The 22,104-nt window shown below is 42.8% G+C and overlaps 1 protein-coding gene across 1 annotated transcript in view; it reads right to left on the bottom strand.

Moving 5' to 3' along the window:
* Positions 1-21,946, bottom strand: part of CTDSP1 (CTD small phosphatase 1) — a 37,078-nt gene extending 15,132 nt beyond the window's left edge. Inside the window, exons 1-2 of the mRNA XM_089520379.1 lie at positions 21,851-21,946; positions 951-1,099 (exon numbers count right to left, since the gene is read on the bottom strand). Of these exons, the coding sequence (XP_089376505.1) occupies positions 951-1,099; positions 21,851-21,917 (216 nt within the window). The 5' untranslated portion in view covers positions 21,918-21,946. The remainder of the gene's footprint in view (positions 1-950; positions 1,100-21,850) is intronic.
* Between the last annotated feature and the right edge of the window lie 158 nt (positions 21,947-22,104).

The following is a 22,104-nucleotide window of genomic DNA, read 5'->3' as shown; positions in this document are numbered from 1 at the left end:
TTGATTAACAACTCCAAGAATTCCCCAACAGAGGGAAATCTTGAGAGTTACAGTCCTAAAGATAGCTTTCCCCAGACTTTGAAAATCCAACTCTTCAAATTATAGTACTACAGGTTAAGAAATTCACTCCATCCCAAAGTGTGCCTTCAAGTCCAGGATGAAGTCTGCAATCTGGATACAGGGGACAGGCCTTTGCATTTACAATTGAAGTAAGAGGAAAGGCAACTATGTCTCTTCTTGATCATTTCCTCCTTGATTCTGTCATGTGCAACCTTCCTTACCTGTCGCACACCAGCAGTGTATCTGAAACCTGCTGGCCAGGCAGGTAAGCAAACAAGGCACCTGATGGGAACACCAGCGGGTGAGCAGAAATGGCCAGGAGAAGCTGTGCTTGCCTTGCCTCTTGCAACAATATAAAGGTTTCTCCTTGAATGTCTGGACTGCAAGATGGACATCTTGCAGGTAAATAATTTAAGTGCCTTTCCTACAAGTACAAGAAGGTGACTGATGTGTCATAAAAAGAATAACTAATACATATTCAGTGATTTGGACTGCATGCTCCAAGATTCTCAAGCTCTCACAAGGTACAATAGGCTTCATGGCACATGACTGAGCCCATTAAGATTTGAAAGTTCTCTCACATCTCTAGCCTGGTGTGAACAATATTGGCACTGAAAGCATTAGCATCTCATCAAGGAATCCAGGAATTCTGCCTCAAATAAATGTTATCACAACTCAATAGGGAGAAACATCATCAGTTGAGGGAAGCAATGTGGGGATGGGGAAACAAAAGAGTGTTAACCGAGAGAAAGAGTACAGGGATGGGGGACGGTAGTTGGATGGATCTAATACTCTGAAGAACATCTAAAAGTCCAGCTCTTAGTTGCAAAGCAAAATCAGCACATTTGGTTAAATGGATGTGAAGTCAGACAGTAAGGGGTTGGGCCTACCTTGGTCACCGAACCATTTTCTTCCACCAGCAATGGAGCATTGTTGTTGACAGGGATAGGCTCTGAGTTGTCATGGCAAAGGCAACAAAATAGAGACTGGAAGATGCTGCGGTTCCTAGGCTTCTTGGAAGGTGATGGGTTTTGAGCACCTGCAAAAAACAAGCCCAATTGGAAATGAAAAAGGATTATTTATCCAATCAAATCATCTTTTCTCCTCCACCACACTTGCACTATGCTCACTATATAAGTGCCAACCATGCAGCATATCTTTACTCTCCCCTGTCCAGAGTTCATAAGTGCCCCACTTTCAAGGTTTAGCAGTGAAAAACTAAGTCAAGCTTCCATCTTACAAATGCCTTAGTATTTCAGTGGGGAACACTCAAAAGGGGAGTTCCTTACCCCATGGTTCAGCTGCTTTCCCTCCCTTTTAGGCATTCATAGTTTTAAAAGCATGCATTTACCCTCATGAAAAAAATAATAATAATTTACCCATGAAACAAATGTATTTTCTGCTACATATATAGAGAAAGTGATGCTTGCCAGGAAACTGCATTGGCCATGGCTCTGGGCTACAGCAAACACAGTAAAAAAACATGCTTGACTGATGAGAAGAAAGTAGAGGATGCAGAAAGTCATCACAATCCATGAATAGATACCTGCACACTGCAAAGCAGGAGTGGCCAAGGCTAGTATGGGGTCTCTGAGCCACAGATTGTTTATTCTGGTTGTATTCCCAACCACTTTCTGCCTAACATTATGGATGAAATTCTAGGTAGATTCCAGTGTGCATAGTTAATGATTGTTGTTATCAAGCTATTTCTTTAATGCTATGCATTGCATAAATGTCACAAAATTAATTTAATTTAAAAAAATGCTTGCCACTCCAAGGCAGAAAATATCAGGACTTTAATCAATGAATGAATCCAGTCCTGTTGACTAGATAGGCTTATGCCTGGCACAAGGAGATGCTGAACAAAATCTGTTAACATACTCAGATAGACTGAGATGTGGAGTGATGCAGACTGGGATGTGGAGACAGATCAAGCAGACTAGCTCCCTGACTGAAAAAAGGACATGGACTGCCTTTGAGAAGGAGGAAGAAATGCCATGCCAAGTAGGTCTATGTGTTTGACTGGAGGTGTGACACAGAGAAGGAAGATGAAGTGTGAAGTACTGCCATTAGTCTGATTAGTGTAAGAGAGAGTGAGCAGAGGAAATGCTTCTAATGTGGTGAGATGAAGAGACAAATTGAACTGGCTCTGCCATTAGGTATAATTAGACAGTCACCTCTGGCATCAGGTGCTCTTGTTCAAGACTATTGCCTTCAAGTGTTGTGGTGAACACTATTCCACCACCCTAGGTGTCAAAATAAGATTCAGTTGACAGCCCAGTCCAACTGACAGTCACAGAAAGTACAATATGCCTTGTGTTGACTAAACTGAACCACAGGTGGCCCTATGAATCTGACAGGAGGGAGGGAGGCCAGGCTAAAATCTCATCAGCTCAGATCCTAGCCAGCAAAATGACTGTTCTGAACTCATATATTTGTTACATTTCCCATTTTTAGCCAGTAGTCTGGCAGGGATGCTCCTTTCTGATTATGTAGGCTCAGGCTCATCTATCCCATTAACATTTTCTCTTGGTTCTAGACAGATAAAATATATATATTCCCCATGGCTGCATCTTTCCTCTGTCAAACACATGGGTCTGGCAGAGGGAGAATTTAAGGTAATTTTTTTAAAAAAAGAAAAACAACAACCATGAGCCACCTCCAAGCTCTGGATTAAATTCACTTTTCACTCTAATCCCTTTGCTGTGAGCAGCTCCTGCTCCCTAATCCGGCCCCAGATAATGAGATTCTTTCTCCTCTCAGACATCCAGGAACATGGCTGCCAAGCCACTAGGAAGGAGGGGCTGTGAGCAAGCAGCAAGGTGAAGTAAGCCAACAAGGAAACATCAGGAGCTTGGCAGCAGCTTCAGCCTTGGCACCTCTAGGTCTCTGGAGCCACAAACAGCCCTCCTGCAACCCTCTGTTGATAGCAGTGAAGCCTACTATGATTCAAGGTCTTTGGCCCTCTTCTGCCATTCCCAGTCAATGGATCATAGAATCATAGAGTTGGAAGAGACCACAAAAGCCATCCAGTCCAACCCCCTGCCATGCAGGAACTCTCAATCAAAGCATCCCTGACAGATGGCCATCTAGCCTCTGCTTAAAGACCTGTAAGGAAGGAGACTCCACTACACTCCGAGGAAGAGTGTTCCACAGTTGAACAACGCTTACTGTCAGGAAGTTCCTCCTAATGTTGAGGTGGAATCTCTTTTCCTTGAGCTTGCATCCATTGCTCCGGGTCCTAGTCTCTGGAGCAGCAGAAAACAAGCTGGCTCCCTCCTCAACATGACATCACTTCAAATATTTAAACAGGGCTATCTGGCCTAGATATACTGGATTTTGCCTCCATAAGTCACCCAGAATACCATCCAAAAGGAAGCCCTGACAGTTATGCTTCTTAAATGGATGATCAAACTCCAAACTTCAGCAATGGGAATTAAATCTGAAAGCAACTCTTGCCAAGCTTTTCTTTTATCTTGCCTGCATCTCTGCTCAAAAGCAAGTCCCACTGAGGTTCAATGAGACTCAATGCCAAGCACACACACACACACACACACACACACACACACTGCAGGGTGTAGTGGTTTGAGCACTAGACTATAACTTGACACCAGGGTTCAATTCCTTGCCTTGCCATTGAAACCCACTTGGTGATTTTGGGTGTGTGATCTCACACACTCTCAGCTCCAGAAAACCTCATGACAGGGTCACCATATGTCAGAGAAAACTTGAAGGCACACAGTGACAATAGCAGAGTGGTCAACTCTGCAGCATTGGGAGGCTCTACTGATATACATCCCACAAGCCTTTTAATAAAATCACAGAGCTGAAAGTGTCTCCAAGGGCCATCTATTCCAACCCCCTGCCATATAGGAATACATGTTAAAGCCCTCTTGAGAGATGGCATTTAACCTCTGTTGGAGTCACATGTTTCCCATGATGCTGTCACTGCTGCTGCCCAAACTTGGTGGCAGTTGTGGTGGCTGTACCAGAGTGGTCTGTAGCACAGAGTCCTTTGAGACTGCATTTCCCCCTTCCTGTTGCAATTTCGGTGTAACTGTAGTTGCACCAAATGGAACTTCACCAGCTACGGTTTTCTTTTGGAGTGGGTACAGTACTGAAAAACCTGAGTTTGCAAAGCACATATTACCCACTCTTGATGCATAGGACCCCAGCCAAATTCATTTCATTCCCACCAGCAGCAAGAAATGATCCCAACTGAAGGCAGCCAGAGGATTCCACAACACAAAACATCAAAACTAGCTTGTTAATCTCTAAATCAGGCCAAAAGATTACCTCAAATGTAGTCAAATTAATAGCATTTACTCATGTTAATAACAAAGTTCATACATGGCAAAATCTGGCAATGGTTTAGGTTTGTCCCAATAATTAAGTATTTGCTGAGAGAGGTTCCATTTAGCAATCCTGGTTAACATTTGCTGATAAACAGAAAAGACAAAGACGTAGCTGTGTTGGTGGAAAATCTGTATGCAAAAGAATCCTGTAGTACTTTTGAGACTAACTGAAAGAAAGAAGTTGGTAGCATGAGCTTTCATAGACTCATATGAAAGCTCATGCTACCAACTTCTTTCATTCAGTCTTAAACATACAACAAGATCCCTTTGCATACAGAGAATGAGTCTGCATCATTTTTTCAAGAAAGTCATGTAAGCCAACAACTCTCACCACATCCTATGATAACTACTCCTGCGAATTAGTTATGCATACACAATGGTAGATTTAGATATCTGAACTGGGTATGGACTGCAAGGTGGTTGTATCCCCATGGCTAAGGACTAATATTACATCTGTAATATTAGCAGGGCAGCTGAGTTTGGATATGCAAGCACAACGAAACCAAGGCGCTTCAGCCAGCTAGATTGGAAACCACCAAAAGACAAAAAAAAAAACCAAAACAAAACAAAAAAACCAACAACCAAAAGTGAAATGACAAAAATTAAAATTTGAGGGTACATATCACTTGAGTCTGCAGGAGGGGAGCTCACATAATTAAGAAATTCTCTGTGTGTGTGTGTGTGTGTGTGCGCGTGTGTGTGTGCGTGCGCGCACGCGCATTCAAGTTGCCTGTCAGTTTATGGAAACATCATGAATTTCATAGTTTTCTTAGGCAAAGAACACTCAGATGTGGTTTAAAGGAGACGAAATTAGATTTCTATGAAGACAATCAGATATCTAGGTGACTCTAACCTTGCCTTTCCCCATACATACTAGTTTTTCATGTGCAAGGATATAGAAGAGGTACAGAGGTTTGCTCAGCTCCTGTTTGGAGTTTGAAAAGGGATAATTCAGGCACAGGTCTATCACCCTTGTGGGGGTCACAGTGGGAATGGACATGAGAGAACTGGGTCTCTACAAAGCACTTTGGTGCGTGGGTGGGTGCTTGCATGAGCGTAGTGAGGACAGGGGATCACACCCAAAGGAAAAATTGCAAACTTAAGGATTTATTTCTCCTTGCAATTTTTAAACAGGTGTTATGTGCAACTGCCAAGGTCATCAAAAGCATAGAACTAATGAATGTCCCTGGGTGCAGGCAAAGCACCTTGAGGACAAACAGGGGTCATGGGGTGGGGAATGCTGTTTAACAGCCAGGTAGAAAAAATTCACCTTGATCTGGGCTTCTTGGTCAAGGAGAAACTTGACTTAAGATTAGTTTTGTTCATGCAGACAAGCACGCACGCATGCACACATACATACACACATCTCCAAACAAAGTTTGTTTTGCCGAGCCTTCACACATTGTGGACTCAAGGCATTCAGCTGCTCCTGCTCATAATGTGTATTACCGAAACATTGTAAATTAAGCCCACAAAAGCTGTAAACCTTCCAAAACATCTTCCTTCATCCAGCTACTTATTCTGTTTCTGTACTAGGTCTTCATAGGAGAAATGGAGGACTAGTGTCATCTCATCTCTGCCAGCCTGCTGATTCACCTGCATGCAATTTCTGACCAGCTATGGTGACCAGCCTCATGCTTTAATGTATCCAAGTGGATTGGAAGGAGTTGAAACTTCCACCATTTGCATTCTCCTCTCCTCCTGAAACCACATTTTTGTTTAGCTTTGATCACTATTTCTGTCAGTGGAACTGTGTTCATAAGCAACCCCTGCCAAGAGAAAAATCATCATCATCATCATCATCATCATCATCATCATCATCATCATCATCATCATCATCAAACAAGTAATCATGCAAACAGTACACAGACATAAACACACAGATGATCCCACTCATCACGCACTTTAACATAGCCACTTCCCAGCTGTTGCTTTAATAATAATAATAATAATAATGTTTATTTATATACCGCTTATCCAAATTAGATCAAAGCGGTGTACAACAGGAAGTACAATACAAAGTCAAAATAAAACATAACAGGCCTCTCTCCCCCTCAAGATGGTGGTCGGAAGGAGGGCTCTTAGTCTTTCAGGCCAGGCTTTATAAATAACTGGCACTTTGGGTTCTATTGTCCTCAAATACAGATAACTAGCATGACAACACAAGACTGGCGCAGGTCAGGCATCATGGGTAATCATGGTTGTTCTTAATGTACATCAAACAACCTTTGGTTTAGAGCTGCATCTTTTATTCTGCATCTGTTCAGTGCTGTAAGTTCACTCCCACCTCCAAAGTACAGCAACCTCTCTATATGGGAGTAATGTTTATAACTCTTGACCAGCATGGTGTAGTGGTTTGAGCACTGGAGTATGATTCCACAACAACAACAACAACACCTATCACAACAAATTTTCTCAATGATTTCTGAATTGGGGTAGAACAGCAAACTACATTTAGCGTAATGTAGTTTTATAAAGCAGCTTCGACTATAGTTTGATATTCTGATTTGTTTACCCTTTGGAAACCATAGATTGTAAGCTGGTGTAGGTTTTGTATGCTGGTGTAGGTTCACAGGTGAACAGCACACCATGTTTTGACTCTGGAGCTGCATGCTGCCAATTTCCACATGAGAAAGATGGTTCAAACAGAGCAGTAACAGCAGTAGAGAGAAGAGTATCATCTATTCTAGTGACATAAAGTTAATGCCATCTTACTGCCTTGAGAATTCTGTATCGTGTCAGTTTCCATCTCTGTCTCTGAAACGTGTTAACAAGCATCCTTTTGGGACAAATGCCAAAAGGCTGATTGGCTACACTGGATAGGTTGATCCAGTGGTGACAAGCTGTCCCAATCCCAATGGCTTTGCAGTCTCAAGAACTGTTTGGTTTTGTACATTGAGTCACCATCCCAGTATTTGGCATATTATATTAGGTACATCATGTTCTTAAGACTGGCAGGTGTACACTGTGAAAAGGGGCGGGTAACATCCCCCTTCTTGCTCAATTTTTATTTCCTCCCCAAATATTTTGTAGTTGCTGCTTTCTTATTATAAAAGGCACCTGGATGAAAACAACACAACCTAATCAGAATAAAAACAGTGACAATCTGAACTGGAGGTCCATGTACCAGAAGAGTGAGTATGGCAGTTTCAGCTAACAACCTATTCAGGCTTAAAATATATTGAGACCTGAGGTGCTTAACATGAATACAAAACACGATCTAAACATTGCTAGAGTGAAGCTTGAATGCTGAACAGCTGCAGAAGCCCAAATGCAAGGCACTGTATTTGTTACGTGCCAAACATGTGAAGTGGGCACCAAAACCAAGACCACAACTCCTTTGTCACATCCAGGATGGTCCAGAAACAAAACCCAAAATATAACTTGCCCGTGCATGTGCAAACAAAATTAAACAAGATCATCAGATAATTTTCAGGATCTACTGTGACTTTTGAGGTTGCTACCTCTTGATTTTCCACAAAACAAAACAAAAAGATCCAAACTAACAGACGACTGCTATTAGGAGAGAATGGCATGTACAGTGGACCCTTGTTATACGCTGGGGTTTGGTTCCAAGATCCCCCGTGTATAACAAAATCCGTGTATGCTCAAGTCCCATTAAATATGACATAGCAAAATGGTGTCCCTTATAAAAAATGGAAAACCAAGGTAAATTTATACTTTTTTGGAACATTTTCAAACCGTGTATGCTTGAATCCGTGTATAAAAAATCTGTGTATAAGAAGGACCGACTGTATATGTACACCAAGCTGACCTTGGCCTAATAATACATGCCCTTGAAAGCATCAAAATGAAAGTTAGAACAGAAAATGTAGTGTATCTTTCACAGAAGGCCCCATTGATGTGCTTTATCAGGTATTCTGGGACTTGCACTCCAACAACTGGAGGCTTGACACCTGCAAATTTCAGTTATTCTTCAACTCCTTCTTGAGGAGATCCAAAGGTATCCTGGAGTTCCATTAATCCTCAGGTCAAGAGGCCATTCAAGCAGCAGACTCAAATATTTGTCTTGAGAGCTATTTTTGTTGGAAAGATGAGATACCAATATAATGACGTAAATAATAAATAAAGCACAAACTTTTATTTGATCAGCAGCCAAAAAAAGAGGTCAAAACAAAACAAGCATTGCTAAAAGGGGGAAACATATCAAACAAGCAGAAACAAGCAATGGCACTGTTTTCTTCTCTGAACTATTACATTAGCAAATTATGTCACCACAGTTAAATATACAAATCTAAGACAAGCACTCATTCAACACAGAATACAAAGCAGGTAACCTCAAAGAATCCTTTAGAACACAAAGGTTTGTAACCTCTGCCCAGAGGGAGTTTGGGAAGAAGGAGTAATCTTTGCAATTTGCCATTACAACAGGCTTGTGCCAGTGCAGACTCACCGGGTGGAACACAGCCCACCACCCACCAGCAGCAATCCACTCCGAACTTGAATAAACCTCCTGTTGTTTTTTCTTCTTCACGTCCTCACTCCTTTGGAATTGCAAGAATTGGGGAAAGGGCACTAGTCAGGCATCTGGTAGGTCACTTGCTTGGTGGGTATGCAAGTTGTTCAGAAGAACATCCTTCTGGTTTCAAGGCCCGTCTCATCCAGATAAGATGAAAGGCATTACTTAACCCAAGATTCTGCTCCCCACAAATAGCTGATCATCTCTTTCTCAGAAACCCATAAGTACAGCAAGAAGAAAGCCTCCTCACCTCCAAGTGGCACACACTTTCTGAATCTGACAGTCACATTCAATGGTGAGGTTATTAGCCACTGAAAGACTCCATGAGCAAGTAAAGGGCACAGTAACTTGATGCCCTCCAGATTTTGTTAAACTAAAATTACAGACTTCACCGGCAATGACCACCCATAAGAAATGATGGACATTAGAACGAACATCTGGAAGTCAATAGGGATTAATAGAGAGAGGTCAGATCAGGCTTGTTGCAGTCTGATGTGGACAGACCCAAAATGTTTTGCTTTGCTTTGATTTATCAGATTCTGCTCTATCCTATACCACATGCAGATGTTCACCACCTCTGGAATTCCTGGCAATTTCAAGGCTTCCCACAGGACCTCACTCAAGTCCAACATAGAATTTACAACTATTGCTTGGAAATATTACTTTTTGGGACAAATGACTCCCAGAATCATCCATGGGCATTCTGGGTGTGGGATTCTGGGAGTCAGTAATCCAAATATTTTCAGTGCTCTGACTGCAATAGCCACACCTTTGTAAAAACACACCTAGATAGACCAATACATGACAAAAATCTAGGAAAAGCTACACCTACCAAATCATCTCCTGTCATGCAACTTGCAGAGGCAGCTTAAAGCCAGACATTGACAGAAGAATCTATCCTCAACTCCCATCCCTAAACAAGCAAAGTATATTCTATATACACACATGGCTTCAGGATTTTTTGGGGCACTGGCTGCATAGGGTCACACATTTATATGCATAAGGAAAATTTCGCACCATGTGCATCACCATGGATTATCTCTTATGTCTTCACTTGCTATTATATATACCAGGATTTTATATACCTGACACTTATCTAGCCAGTGATCCAAATTGTAATGTGAAACATCACACACACACACACACACACACACACACACACACACACCCCACCCCACCCAACTTGGATTTTTTAATCTTCCTTTTCATCCAATAAGATCAAAGTGGCATAAATGGCCCACTTCCTATATTTATCCTCCTCCCCATATTTATCCTAATAACCTTGTGAGGTTGGATAGGTAAAAGATAGTGATTAGCCCAAGAGAGCTTTATGAACAGCTGAGGATTTAAACCTGGGTCTCTCCACCTCTAGTGTAATGCACTAATCACTACAACATGCTAACTCTCAACTGTGTGACTTTCAAAAACAAGGGGGGGGGGAATCATGGAATGGCTACACAGGGTTACCATGTGTACAGGCTTACCGGTGGAGGGCAGCTGTCACACATTTTCTTAGGTACACAGTGGAGGACAGAAATGTATGCCCAGTCCATGTACCTCAGAAAGTGTGCAACACCTGTCATATCCATTTAGATTAGTATCAGATCTCATTGAACGAGGTATTCCTTTCATAGGTAGCTTATTTCAAGCAAAGTTTGAAAAAAATGATATTTTTGAAATTTTAGTACAATTCTCACAGTCCCCTGGGCTGCTGCCACACTGCAAAATTAATACAGCTTGACACCACTTTAACTACCATGGCTCTATCCTATGGAATCCTGGGATTTGTAGTTTGATGTGGCACCAACTCTAAAATTCTATGATTCTACCTATACAACATATTCAGCAACAATGTAAGGAATTTTGGCCAAGCAAATCAGAGCTGATATAATGGGAGGAGCAGATAAAAGTTAACCCAGGGGGACAAACATTGTTAACAGAGGAACACGAGCAGATAAATGTGGGAGAGTCAGGAGCTGGGACTGCTGCTTGCAAAGAATTGTGCTGTTGCCATCTGGTTATTTTATCCACAGTGAAATGGAAAAGGAAATACTTAGGATAATGTTCCTTAGGGAAGGGTGGCACCAATCCAGACAGCTTGCCCTTTCTCCTTCTTCTCTGGGCCTACCCTGCCCTTGACCCTGGGTATTCATCCATACACCACAGGCCTCCTAATGGTTCTTTATGGGTTGGCAACCTGAAGACTGCACAAGATTTCCCAGGCTAGGAAAGGCGTGTGGTCTGTGTTCTCATGGGAACATTTCTGTACTCAATGTAAAAAAGAGAAACTACTTTGGCGAGCTGCAGATCTTCCAGAAGGAAGGCAGTGTCAGCCCCTTGGCCTTCCAACCTACCCATTCACTGGTCTGCAGCCCCCATTCTCTCAAGGAATGTCAGGAATGTGTGCCCCATTGTCAGGATTCCTAGCAAGGCAAAGGATGGTAAGAGAAATTTTGCAAACAGCTTGCCTTACAATCCATGAATTTACCTATGAGTTTACTGCTGTTCATTGCTTATTAAACTGAGAAAGGAAAGGAAAGACCCATTCCCAACATCCTGGGTCATAGGATTATCAGTCATGTCCCAGTGTGACCTCTTCTGAGTTCTTTGTTGGCTGCTGAAAATAATTTGAGATCTTTACAACAGGGGGCTGTACACACAATTAGCTTTAACATTTGGGAAGCCAAAAGGCTGGGTTGTTGAGGGATGAGATTAAAAAGAGTACCACACTGGCAGGAATGTGTACATTACCATCATCTTACAAGATACCCCATTTATTCCCCATTGTTCTGCTTATACCTAGTAAGAGTGTGAGGTAATTCGTTTGTTGTTGTGTGCCTTCAAATTGTTTCTGATTCTAAGGTGAACTAATCATGAGGTTTTCTTTGCAAGATTTTTTCAGAAGGGGTTTATCTTTGCCTTTCTCTGAGGCACTATTTCCTATAATGATACTAATACCATGATGCTTGAAAGATGCTAAACCAGACTCTCTATCATGGGAGGAGATGCAACTCACCCTCCCTTCCTAGACTGCAAAGCAAGAGAGTTAAGTGGATGCAAACAAGCATCAAATCTAAGCCCTACAAGCAACAAGCTTTGAACTGGCTTCTGCCCCATTCACTCCTCCCCCCCCCCCCCACACACACACCTTGAAAAGGTCACAGTGAAGTCACATTGCCCTTTCTAACCCATGGGGACTCTTGACCTGGTTGACTGGGAAAAGAGGAGAAAGTTCAACCCAACTACCCATCCTTCTCTAGCATCAAGTAGGTAGGCAGCATAAATTCAAGTCCAGATCAATGCCTCATGTTCTCATGAAAGATTTACAGTTTCTGAAAATTTGGAAAATACCAGGAAATAGAAGAACATGGGAGGGACAGACTTACTGGGAGCGAAGGAAATATATGTAGCATTCGGTAACTCGCCTATGAAATGAAAAAGTGCAAGGGACACCAGAACCATTCAGCACAACTCACAGTGCAAGTATAGGCACATCACTGTACAGACACTGCCCCACTGATCTTGTAACCCCTTTGAGACTAACTGAAAGAAAGATGTTGGCAGCATGAGCTTTCATAGACTAAAGTCAACTTCCTCAGATGCATATGGTCATCTAACATGGCTATCTCTTTGAATTGTATCACCCCATTGAGTTCACTAAGATTGACTCTGTCTAAGACTGCACACATGAAAGTGCATAAAATTGTGCTGTTTGCCATGTTTATGAAGGGGGTGAGTGAGAGAAGAGGATATGTTTCTTACTTCTGGTTCAAGTAATAATTACTTACAGTCTCACAATTAGTGCTATAAACTGTTGTACCCCACAGTTGCCTAATGAGTACTCCCCCCCCCCCCCCCCGCCACCGTAGGCATGTAGGAGAATATAAACTTGCCTTTCCCAACCTGGGGCTCTTCAGATGTGATAGAGTGGGGATTAGGAAAATTGTATTCCCCCAAGTTATGGTCTAGATTTTACCTCTAGCTTGAAGCTGGAGTTGGCAAAGGGGTTTCTGAATGGACTCTCTAAAGCTATTAGAGAAAGGTTTAGTATATCCTCAACCCACTTTTCCTCAATACTTGTACTCTTTCTTCCCTTTCTTCCTTGGCCCTCTTCATAACAGCTTAGAGCGACTAGTTAAGCACACAGCTAAAAATTACAAATATCTAAAATCATAGAATCATAGAATCGTAGAGTTGGGAGAGACCACAAGGGCCATCCAGTCCAACCCCATTCTGCCATGCAGGAACTCTCAATCAAAGCATCCCTGACAGATGGCCATCCAGCCTCTGTTTGAAGACCTCTAAAGAAGGAGACTCCACTACGCTCCGAGGGAGTGTGTTCCACTGTTGAACAGCCCCTACTGTCAGGAAGTTCCTCCTAATGTTGAGGTGGAATCTCTTTTCCTGTAGCTTGCGTCCATTGTTCCTGGTCCTGTTGTCTGGAGTAGCAGAAAACAAGCTTGTTCCCTCCTCAATATGACATATCTTCAAATATTTAAACAGGGCTATCATATCACCTCTTAACCTTCATAAGCCATGCACTTCTAAAATTACAAAATACCTAAACTCACACAAGAACCATGTTTATTATTAATTTTTAATCTTTTTTGAATTTCTTAATGGACTTTATTGAACCCTTTCCCCCCAAACATTATGCACTTTGAGATGCCAACATTTAATGGGTACCAAATCAGTCACAGGAAGCAGCATGTAAGTAAATGAACTTAAACTAATTGTAATTCTGGCAATAATTCTTCATAGTAAGTCAGTATAAACACGCCCTGGTGCAAAAGGCAGGGACAATGAAGCAAATACAAAACTGATTGCTTAAAGCCTCTCAGATGAGTTCACAGACTTGAACCCGGAGCTTCCCAGTTTACAGCTTGGTCTTTAGTGCTACAGTTCAGATTTCTACCACCACTCAACCACCACTCCTTCTGTGTTTAAGAAAGAGAACAACTTTAGAGGTATGGGAGGGTTGGGTTGGGAAAGGCTACAAAAAATGAATCAGGGCTTGCAAGTCAAATGAGCTATGAGATTCAGCTTATGTTAAGCACTAAAAATGATCAGAATTTGCCCAGTTTCTTTTAAAACAAAAGGACAACCACCAAAATAAATAATAAATGTTAGTAATAAACACAAAAACAAGGGGGGAAATGCAAGCTTTCATGTTCTGCAAGAAAACAAGCCCCTTCAATTGACTACAAAGGCCATAAGAATCTCTTGCCAATCAAAAGTAACAGCATTGGGATTGATAGACCAATGACCAGACTATCTGAGAGGTTGTTATCTCCCCAAATGACTCTGCCCAAACCCTGAGAGCTTCAGAGGGGGCCTTTCTTTCAGTCTCACTACATTCACATGTATACAAGAAGTGGAGACACTAGACAGGGCCTTCTCAGTGGGTGCCCCTAGGCTCTGGAACTTTCCCCCTAGAGATGCTAGAATGGCTCCTTCCAGTGACAAGCAAACTTTTTTTTCATTCCAACAGGCTTTTAAAATGGAAGATGATGAGGAAAGGGCTTTTAAAGGGGTGGTGTATTGTTTTACGTTGTACTGTTTTAATCTACTTTTTATCCTTTTTAAGTGTATGCTTTAATCTTGGCTGGAATCCTCTATCATGGTGTACATTATGTAACTTTATGTGCACTTAGGTAGGTAGTAGAGGTGCTAATAACCCTGTTAGTAAATTGTGAAGATGCCTAATGGGACACCAGCAAGGGTGTCTCAATTTGCATTGGGCTCTATCGATGTGCATTGACACTCCTTTGCCCATTGCAAAATGTGTAACAGTCCCAATGCACATTGGTCACTTTGCTGGCTCTCCTATAAAGTAACTTAACAGCAGCCTTTTACTAAATATGGACCTTAAGAACCACCCAATTCTAATTTAAGTCTAGTCATGAAAACATAAGTTCCCAAGAGGATTCTGGCCCCTGTCAATAGTTCAAGTGTATTTTAATGTTGACTTTTTGTATCTTTTTAACAATATTGTAATCATTTTAATTTGTAAGCCACCTTGATCCCAGGCTTGGGGAAATGGAAAGGTATAAATAATGAGAATGAGGAGAAGACAACAAACAAGAAGTAGCAGTTATTGTGGTTTCTGTTACTTATTAAAAGATTGGGAAAGTTAGCCAATACTATGAAAGTTAGCCAATATGCTGTTATTCATTAAAAATATTGAAAAGGCAATTTCTTGTACTGCTCATCACTTTTCATTGCTTTTTATTTTAAAAAGTTAAATTGATAAAGGAGCAGCATAAAACTTTTAAAAATGTGTCTCAAAATGTCAGTAAAAAGGCTTAAATGTGCCCTGAGAGGAAAATGTTACTCATTGCACTAATAAAGTAACTTCCTTCCTACTGTCACATTCCTAGGCTGTGTGACATTCAGAATCACAGGCAAGCCTTTAAAATAAGGAAGATCCCTTAAAATAAAGGACTTCATTAACATAGGGTTTTTTCCTCTGCAGGGTGAATTAATATATACACACCAACCTACACACAGCTCTTTGTCCCCAGGTGATATTTGCGTTGGATGCAGAATCTCATTTTGGGTAGTTCTCAACATGTTGAGATTGAGAGGTTTAATTTTCTCTCACAGAACCATTTTCAAGACTCACCACAGAAGCCAGCTTATGCCAGGTCAAAATGCTTGTCCCTATAGTCCTGAAAGCTTATGTTAGAATAAACCATTCAGTCTCAATGGTGTGACTGGATTCCTTTCTATGTTAAAGCAGTCTAATATAGCTTTCTCTTCATCCCTAAGCGACTACACTGCATTTGAAATAACCAGTTACAAGTTAACTGTGCTGCTTGTGACTTCTTACTTCAGAGAATGATTAAGCACCATCTGAAATGTGGGAGAGGAGAGAGAGAAAACCAGGGATTGATCTGTTTTTTAAAAATACCTTTCTGGTCAAGTAAGAGGAAACAGAAACGGAACTGAGTAGGAGTTTGAAACATGGGCACTTCCCTGTTAACTTCCATAAAGTGCTTGAAAAACAAAACAAAGTCTACGGAGCAGGCAGCTCAAGACTGGAGGTCAGCCTTGCAAAAGAAGTTTCTTTTGCTAGGCAGACTCCCCTTTCAATCCCAAAAAGGCAGCTGGCTAACCTGGTGCAGATCACAACTGGGTTTAGTAGCCTCTGCCCCTCTCTTCTGGTCTCATTACAGACTTTGCAGGGCCCTTTAGCGTAGACTGATCTAGATTCAAAGACAAGAGACTGCATTCCTTACACACTGTAAAACAGTGGTTCCCAACCTTCCTAATGCTGCAACCTTTTAATACAGTTTCTCATGTTGTGGTGACCCAAACCCATGAAATTATTTTCGTTGCTACTTCATAACTGTAATTAAATAGGTGTTTTCCAATGGTCTTAGGCGACCCCCCATGAACGGGTCATTCGACCCCCAAAGGGGTCCCGACCCACAGGTTGGGAACCACTGCTGTAGAACATTCAGAATCACAGTCAAACCTTTAAAATAAGGAAGAGCTCTTAGAATAAAGGATTTCATTAACAACAGAGACTTTTTGGGTGGGAGGAGGGACTTATCACATGCGCATCAACATATACAGCTGTCTGTCTCAGGTGATGTTTGCTTTGGAAACAAAACCTTATTTTGACTAGCCCTTAAGAGGCTGAAATTCATTTTTTAAGAAGGACTTTCTCTAGACACCCCTCAAATCAGACCAAAACCCAACTTATACCAGGTTACAGTGTTTGCCCATCTACTCTAGTATCATCTCTCACTGACTGATAGAAGAGGTGGGGCTTCTTTATCACCTGCTATCCTGTACCCTTTTAACTAGAGATGCCAAAGACTGAAAACTTGGCACTTTCTGCATGCAAAGCAGGTACTCTCCCAATGAGCTCTGGCCTCCCCTTCTTGTTTATATTTGTTCTATGGGTGTGATCTATTAGGAAACGGCCATAACTGAATGGTAGACTCGCATGCTTGCATTGTATGCAAAATGTTCCGAGTTCAACTCCAAGAATCCTGAAACCTTGGGGAGCTGCTTCCAATCTGTGCAGGTAAAACTGAGGTAAGTAGATAGAGTGGGGGTTCTGGTGGTCAGATTAAGCATAAGGCAGCCTCCTAGCCTGGTTGCAGGTAAGGAGCAGGTATTGCCACCCCTTAAGCCTCCAGCCTTTTGGATGGCCCAGCACAATTTGCAGCTCTAACTATCCATGGCATATTATTTCTGTGTTCCATGTATAGTTCCATGAAAGCTGTACAGTGAAAAAAGCTTGACAGGAAGAAAATCAGCTATTTGAATTGTGGTGCTGGAGGAGAAATGTATAGATACCATGAATAAATCAATGGGTCTTAGAGCAAATCAAGCCTGAACTCTCCCTAGAAGCCAAAATGACTAAATTGAGCTATTGTACTTTGGACATATCATCAGAAAGTTGATAAAGTGGAAGACAGTAAGGGAAAAGAAAAAAAAAACATATTACAGGTGGATTGATTCCATCATGAAAGACACAGTCTGGACTTTGCAAGACCTGAGCAGGTCTGTTGAGGTTGCCGTAAGTCGAAGACAACTTAACATCATACAACAAGAAATGTAAACAAGCTCCACCAGCCTCAATTGGTAACTCTATAACCTTCCGGTTTTGGCTGCCAGCTCAGAACTGCATAGGCTTTTAGCACTGTATAGGCTAGTGGAGTGTATTTGGCAAATGGTGAAAAGCTTGGAAGCATTACTTTTTTGAGAATACAGCCATGGCTAATGGCCATAGCAGCCAGGGCAATTTTGAGATCTGTAGTCCCCAAAAGTGACTCTTCTAAGCTATGTCTTCTATGACCCTAGGCTCTGGTGTGTTACTTTGACCCTCCAGTCTGAGCTCTAGCTTGGATTTACGCTGAGTGAACAAAAGCCTCTTTCCATAGCCATCTGGGAGGCCACCCCAAAATTCAACACCATCTTAAGAAAGGCCTGCCCAACGTTTGACCCCTTATGCTATGAATAAACAGCATCACCTAACAGATACACAGCAAAACACCTAAGGAAGCAGGAGTGACAGGCAGGACACTGTAATGATTATAGAGTACTGATTTGGGACTTGAGGTACTGAGGTTCAAGTCCCCACTGAAAAGCTCCCATTTTTCTCACGAACTCTCCGACTTATCTCACAAGAAAGAAAGTGGTGAGAATTTGGAGACTTAGCCCTCCTCAAGGTCATCTCTCAGGTCAAGGTGCTTCAGTGTGGCCTATGAAGGAGCTGCCACATCTCAGTTCTATCAAGGCCTGACACTGGTCCATCTAGGCTGCATCCACACCACCAAAATAATCCGGCTTGACATCACTTTCATAGAAACATAGAATCATAGAGTTGGAAGAGACCACAAGGGCCATCCAGTCCAACCCCTGCCATGCAGGAACTCTCAATCAAAGCATCCCCAACAGATGGCCATCCAGCCTCTGTTTAAAGACCTCCAAGGAGGGAGACTCCACCACCCTGCGAGGAAGTGTGTTCCACTTTAACTGCCATGGCTCAGTGCTATGGAATTCTAGGAACAGTAGCAGAGCTCTGGTGCTACCACAAACTACAATTCCCAGATTTCCATAGCAGTCATCCACAGCAATTAAAGTGGTGTCAAACAGGATTATTTTGGCAGTGAAAATGCAGCCCTAGGTTAGTACTGTCAATACTGAATGAAACCAACTCTATCTCCACCCCCTTCAACCAGAAAAATTGGAAACTTTTCCTATTGACTGCTCTTGCATCCTTGATGGTCTGAGAAAGGAGAAATCAAGTGGTCATCATCCTCAGAAAAAACATCCCTGCTAAAAGACTGTAGAAAGGAAGGAAGGAAGTTAATAAAGGACTGCTAAAGGCACTTGGGTCCATGTTTTGACACAGCAACAGAAGAAGCAACATCCTTCATTCTGCCTGGGAAATGTCCTCTTTTCTCAGGTGAAAGGTTCCAGGTTCCTATCCTTGCCATCCACTTGTTTCCCAATAGAGCCAAGACCCTCCGTAAGCAAGAGGAGAAAAGCTAGGGCACCTAGCAAAGCCCCAGAGAGAAGGCGATTTTGGCTGCCCACCTTCCACTGTGTGAATGTTTACAACAACTACAACCAACACTGAGAGGACACCAGCAATGGCAGCTCCCACAATAACAACATTACAGCAGCTTCACCACACCCATCTCCCCTAGTAAAGAAAATGGGATGGGGGATGCAGGGATGGTACGCCAAAGACCACAAAAAAAGAGGCTGGGTACCAGTAAGGGAAAATATGAATTCTCTGGTTATTTATATCACACTCCCTCCCACCCCACAGCCATCTCCATGAGAAAAAAAGGGGGGTCTACCACAGGGTATACGTTTGGGGAAGGCAATGACAACCCTTCTCTGAACAAAGCTTGTCAAGAAAAAAACCCATGATATGATATATGATAATCCCATTATGGCTTTAGGGTCTCAGGGTCTCCATAAATCAGGAACGATTTGAGGGCATGCAATAACAACAACAACTACAGTCCTTTATTTACCTGGCACAGGAGTCACTCAATCGCTCAAAGGAGTCATGGCAATTCTGGGAATTGTAGCTTTTCTACAACATCCCTTTATAGGAATTGAAGTTTGTCTATCACAGCCCTTTATCTGGCACAGTAGTCCCTTGGTCCTTCAAAGAATGATTCTTCTGATCCAGCCTCAGGCAACACCCCAAATGCCACATCAAAACTCACAGACACCAACAACATTTTGACTTAAAGGGAGAAACCCACACATCCATCCATCCATCCCTCCCTCCCTCAATAAAATAATATTTAAGCATCACAGAAAAGCCACGACTCAGGTAAAGGAAAAGGTTTCAAGGCTATAAGGAAGGCAAAGGATTTGTAGAAGATGCCTTGTAGCTCTTCTCAAGGAAACCTGTTGCAAGATTACACTCCCACACACACACACACACACACACACACACACACACACACAACCCAATAACACACAGGAGGAGGTTGCATGGCCAGAGGATTCAAAATATTTACAAAAATAAGGGCAATCCATCATCCGGGCCTTGGGCATATTGCACAAAGTTCTAGGTAGCACAAGTCGTGAAAGCAGGAATCCACACAGCAGAGCCACCTGAGGCCCAAAAGAAACACACAGGCAAGGTAGTTGTGTGTGTGTGTGTGTGTGTGTGTGTGTGAGAGAGAGAGAGAGTCTAAGTCCAAAACCTCTGGAGGACCTAAGTTTGGAAACCACTGTCTCAGTTCATCAGAAAGGATTTGGATTGCACAGGCAATGATGATCTCAAGGAAACCAAGAGAACTTGCAGCACCTTGGAGGCTAAATTATTAAAGAACGAAGCTGGGAGCATGGCTTGAGCAGGGTGGCCAGATGTCCTCCTTTTCCAGGACATATCCTACATTTCAGCTTTCTATCCAGGAGCAATTCCAAAATGTCCTCCATTGTAAGCATGGCTAAGGAGCATGGATTTGTCTGCCTATGAGTGTTTTTAGTTTTTCTATGGTCATGTCCTCCCTTTTCCTTGATTTTCTTACATTTTGCAATGCCTTGTCCTCCTTTGCAGCGATGACATGTGGCCACACTGTTTCCAGGTCATGTCCTCCATTTCAGCCTTCTGTCCAGGAGGAATTCCAAAATGTCCTCCACTAAGAAGCATGAATTTGTATTAATATGATTATGTTATTGGGTCATGTTCCAAAATGTCCTCCATTTGCAGCATGACTGAAAAGCATGCATTTATCTTTCTGTGAGTTTCTGTAGCTTTGTAGTTGGTCATGTCCTACATTTTTCTGGAAGGTCCTCCATTTTGCAGTGCTTTGTCCTCCTTTGTAGTTATGACATCTGGTTATCCCTGGACTTAAGCCAACCTCCTCAGTTTGCATGCCAGATCCCTTTGTATTTCCAGACTAACTAACAGGGCCCTTGCCTTCGGATAATAAGGAAAGGAGGACACATTCTTGGGAGCAACTGATTCAAGGCCTCCCTAAGTTGAATGTGGGAGCTAACAGTGGGATGATTCCCTCCCTCCAGGATAACCAAATGTCCTCCTCACAAAGGAGGACAAGGCACTGCAAAATAGAGGACATTCCAGAAAAAGAGAGGACATGACCAAAATGCAAAGCTACAAAAACTCATAGAAAGATAAATGCCTGCTTCTCAGTCATGCTGCAAATGGAGGACATTCTGGATTCCGTCCAGGACAGAAGGTTGAAATGGAGGGCATGTCCTGGAAACAGGGTGACTAAGTGCCCTAACAGCAAAGAAGGGCAAAGCACCGCAAAATGGAGGACATCCCAGGAATGAAATGCAGGACAGTGCCAAATACAAAGATCAAAACACTCACAGAAACATAAATGCATGCTTCTCAGTCTGGCTGAAAATGCAGGGCATTTTGAAACTGCTCCTGGACAGAAGGTGGAAATCTAGGGCAGGTCCTGGAAACAGAGTGACTAGGTCTCCTCACTGCAAAGGAGGACAAGGCACCCCAAAATGTAGGACCTTCCAGAAAATGGAAGGATTCTTGGAAGGAACATGACCCAATAAAAGAACTCATAGAAATATAAATGGGTGCTTCTTGGTCATGCTCGAAATGGAAAGACGTTTGGGCATTCCTCCCGGAGAGAAGGTCTGGAAATGTAGGGTGGCCTGATGTCACAGCCACAAAGGAGGACAAGGCGTCACAAAATGTAGGACCCTCGAGGAGGGAAAAATGGAGGAAGTGACCCAATGCAAAGCTAGAAAACACTCCGATCAATATCGATCCCTGCTTCTCAGTCACGCTGGAAATGGAGGTGGTCCTTTAGGAGGTCCTCCTGGACAGAAGGCTGGAATGGAGGACGCGTCCTGGAAAAGGAGGACGGCTGGCAGCCCCGCTGCTCTTGGCGCCTTGGGGGCAGGAGGATGGGCTCCCCACTCCCAGCTCTTCCTCCCCGGCTGTGGATGATGGGTTTTTGTGTCCCCTGCTTACCTTTCTCCCGCAGCGGCGCGTTGCCCTCCTCCTTGCTGACCTGGGTGATGATGGAGCCACCGTCCATGAGCCCCCGGATGCCCGACCCCCCTCCTCCTCCTCTTCCTCTTCCTCTTCCTCCTTGGATCCAGTGGCCCCTGGGCAGATTTGGGGGAGTCTTTCTCCCTCCCAAGAGTGAGTCGGGTTTGGGTGGTGCTGGCGGTGGCTCTGCTGCTGCTGCTTCTTCTTCTTCTTTTGGGGGGGTTGAATAATAT

Source organism: Sceloporus occidentalis, unplaced genomic scaffold (genome assembly GCF_023333645.1).
Source record: "Sceloporus occidentalis isolate IW3139 unplaced genomic scaffold, rSceOcc1.0.p SCAF_4, whole genome shotgun sequence".
NCBI lineage: Eukaryota > Metazoa > Chordata > Lepidosauria > Squamata > Phrynosomatidae > Sceloporus > Sceloporus occidentalis.
Note: the sequence above shows the minus strand (reverse complement) of the source record. Positions and strands in the feature narration are given on the sequence as shown.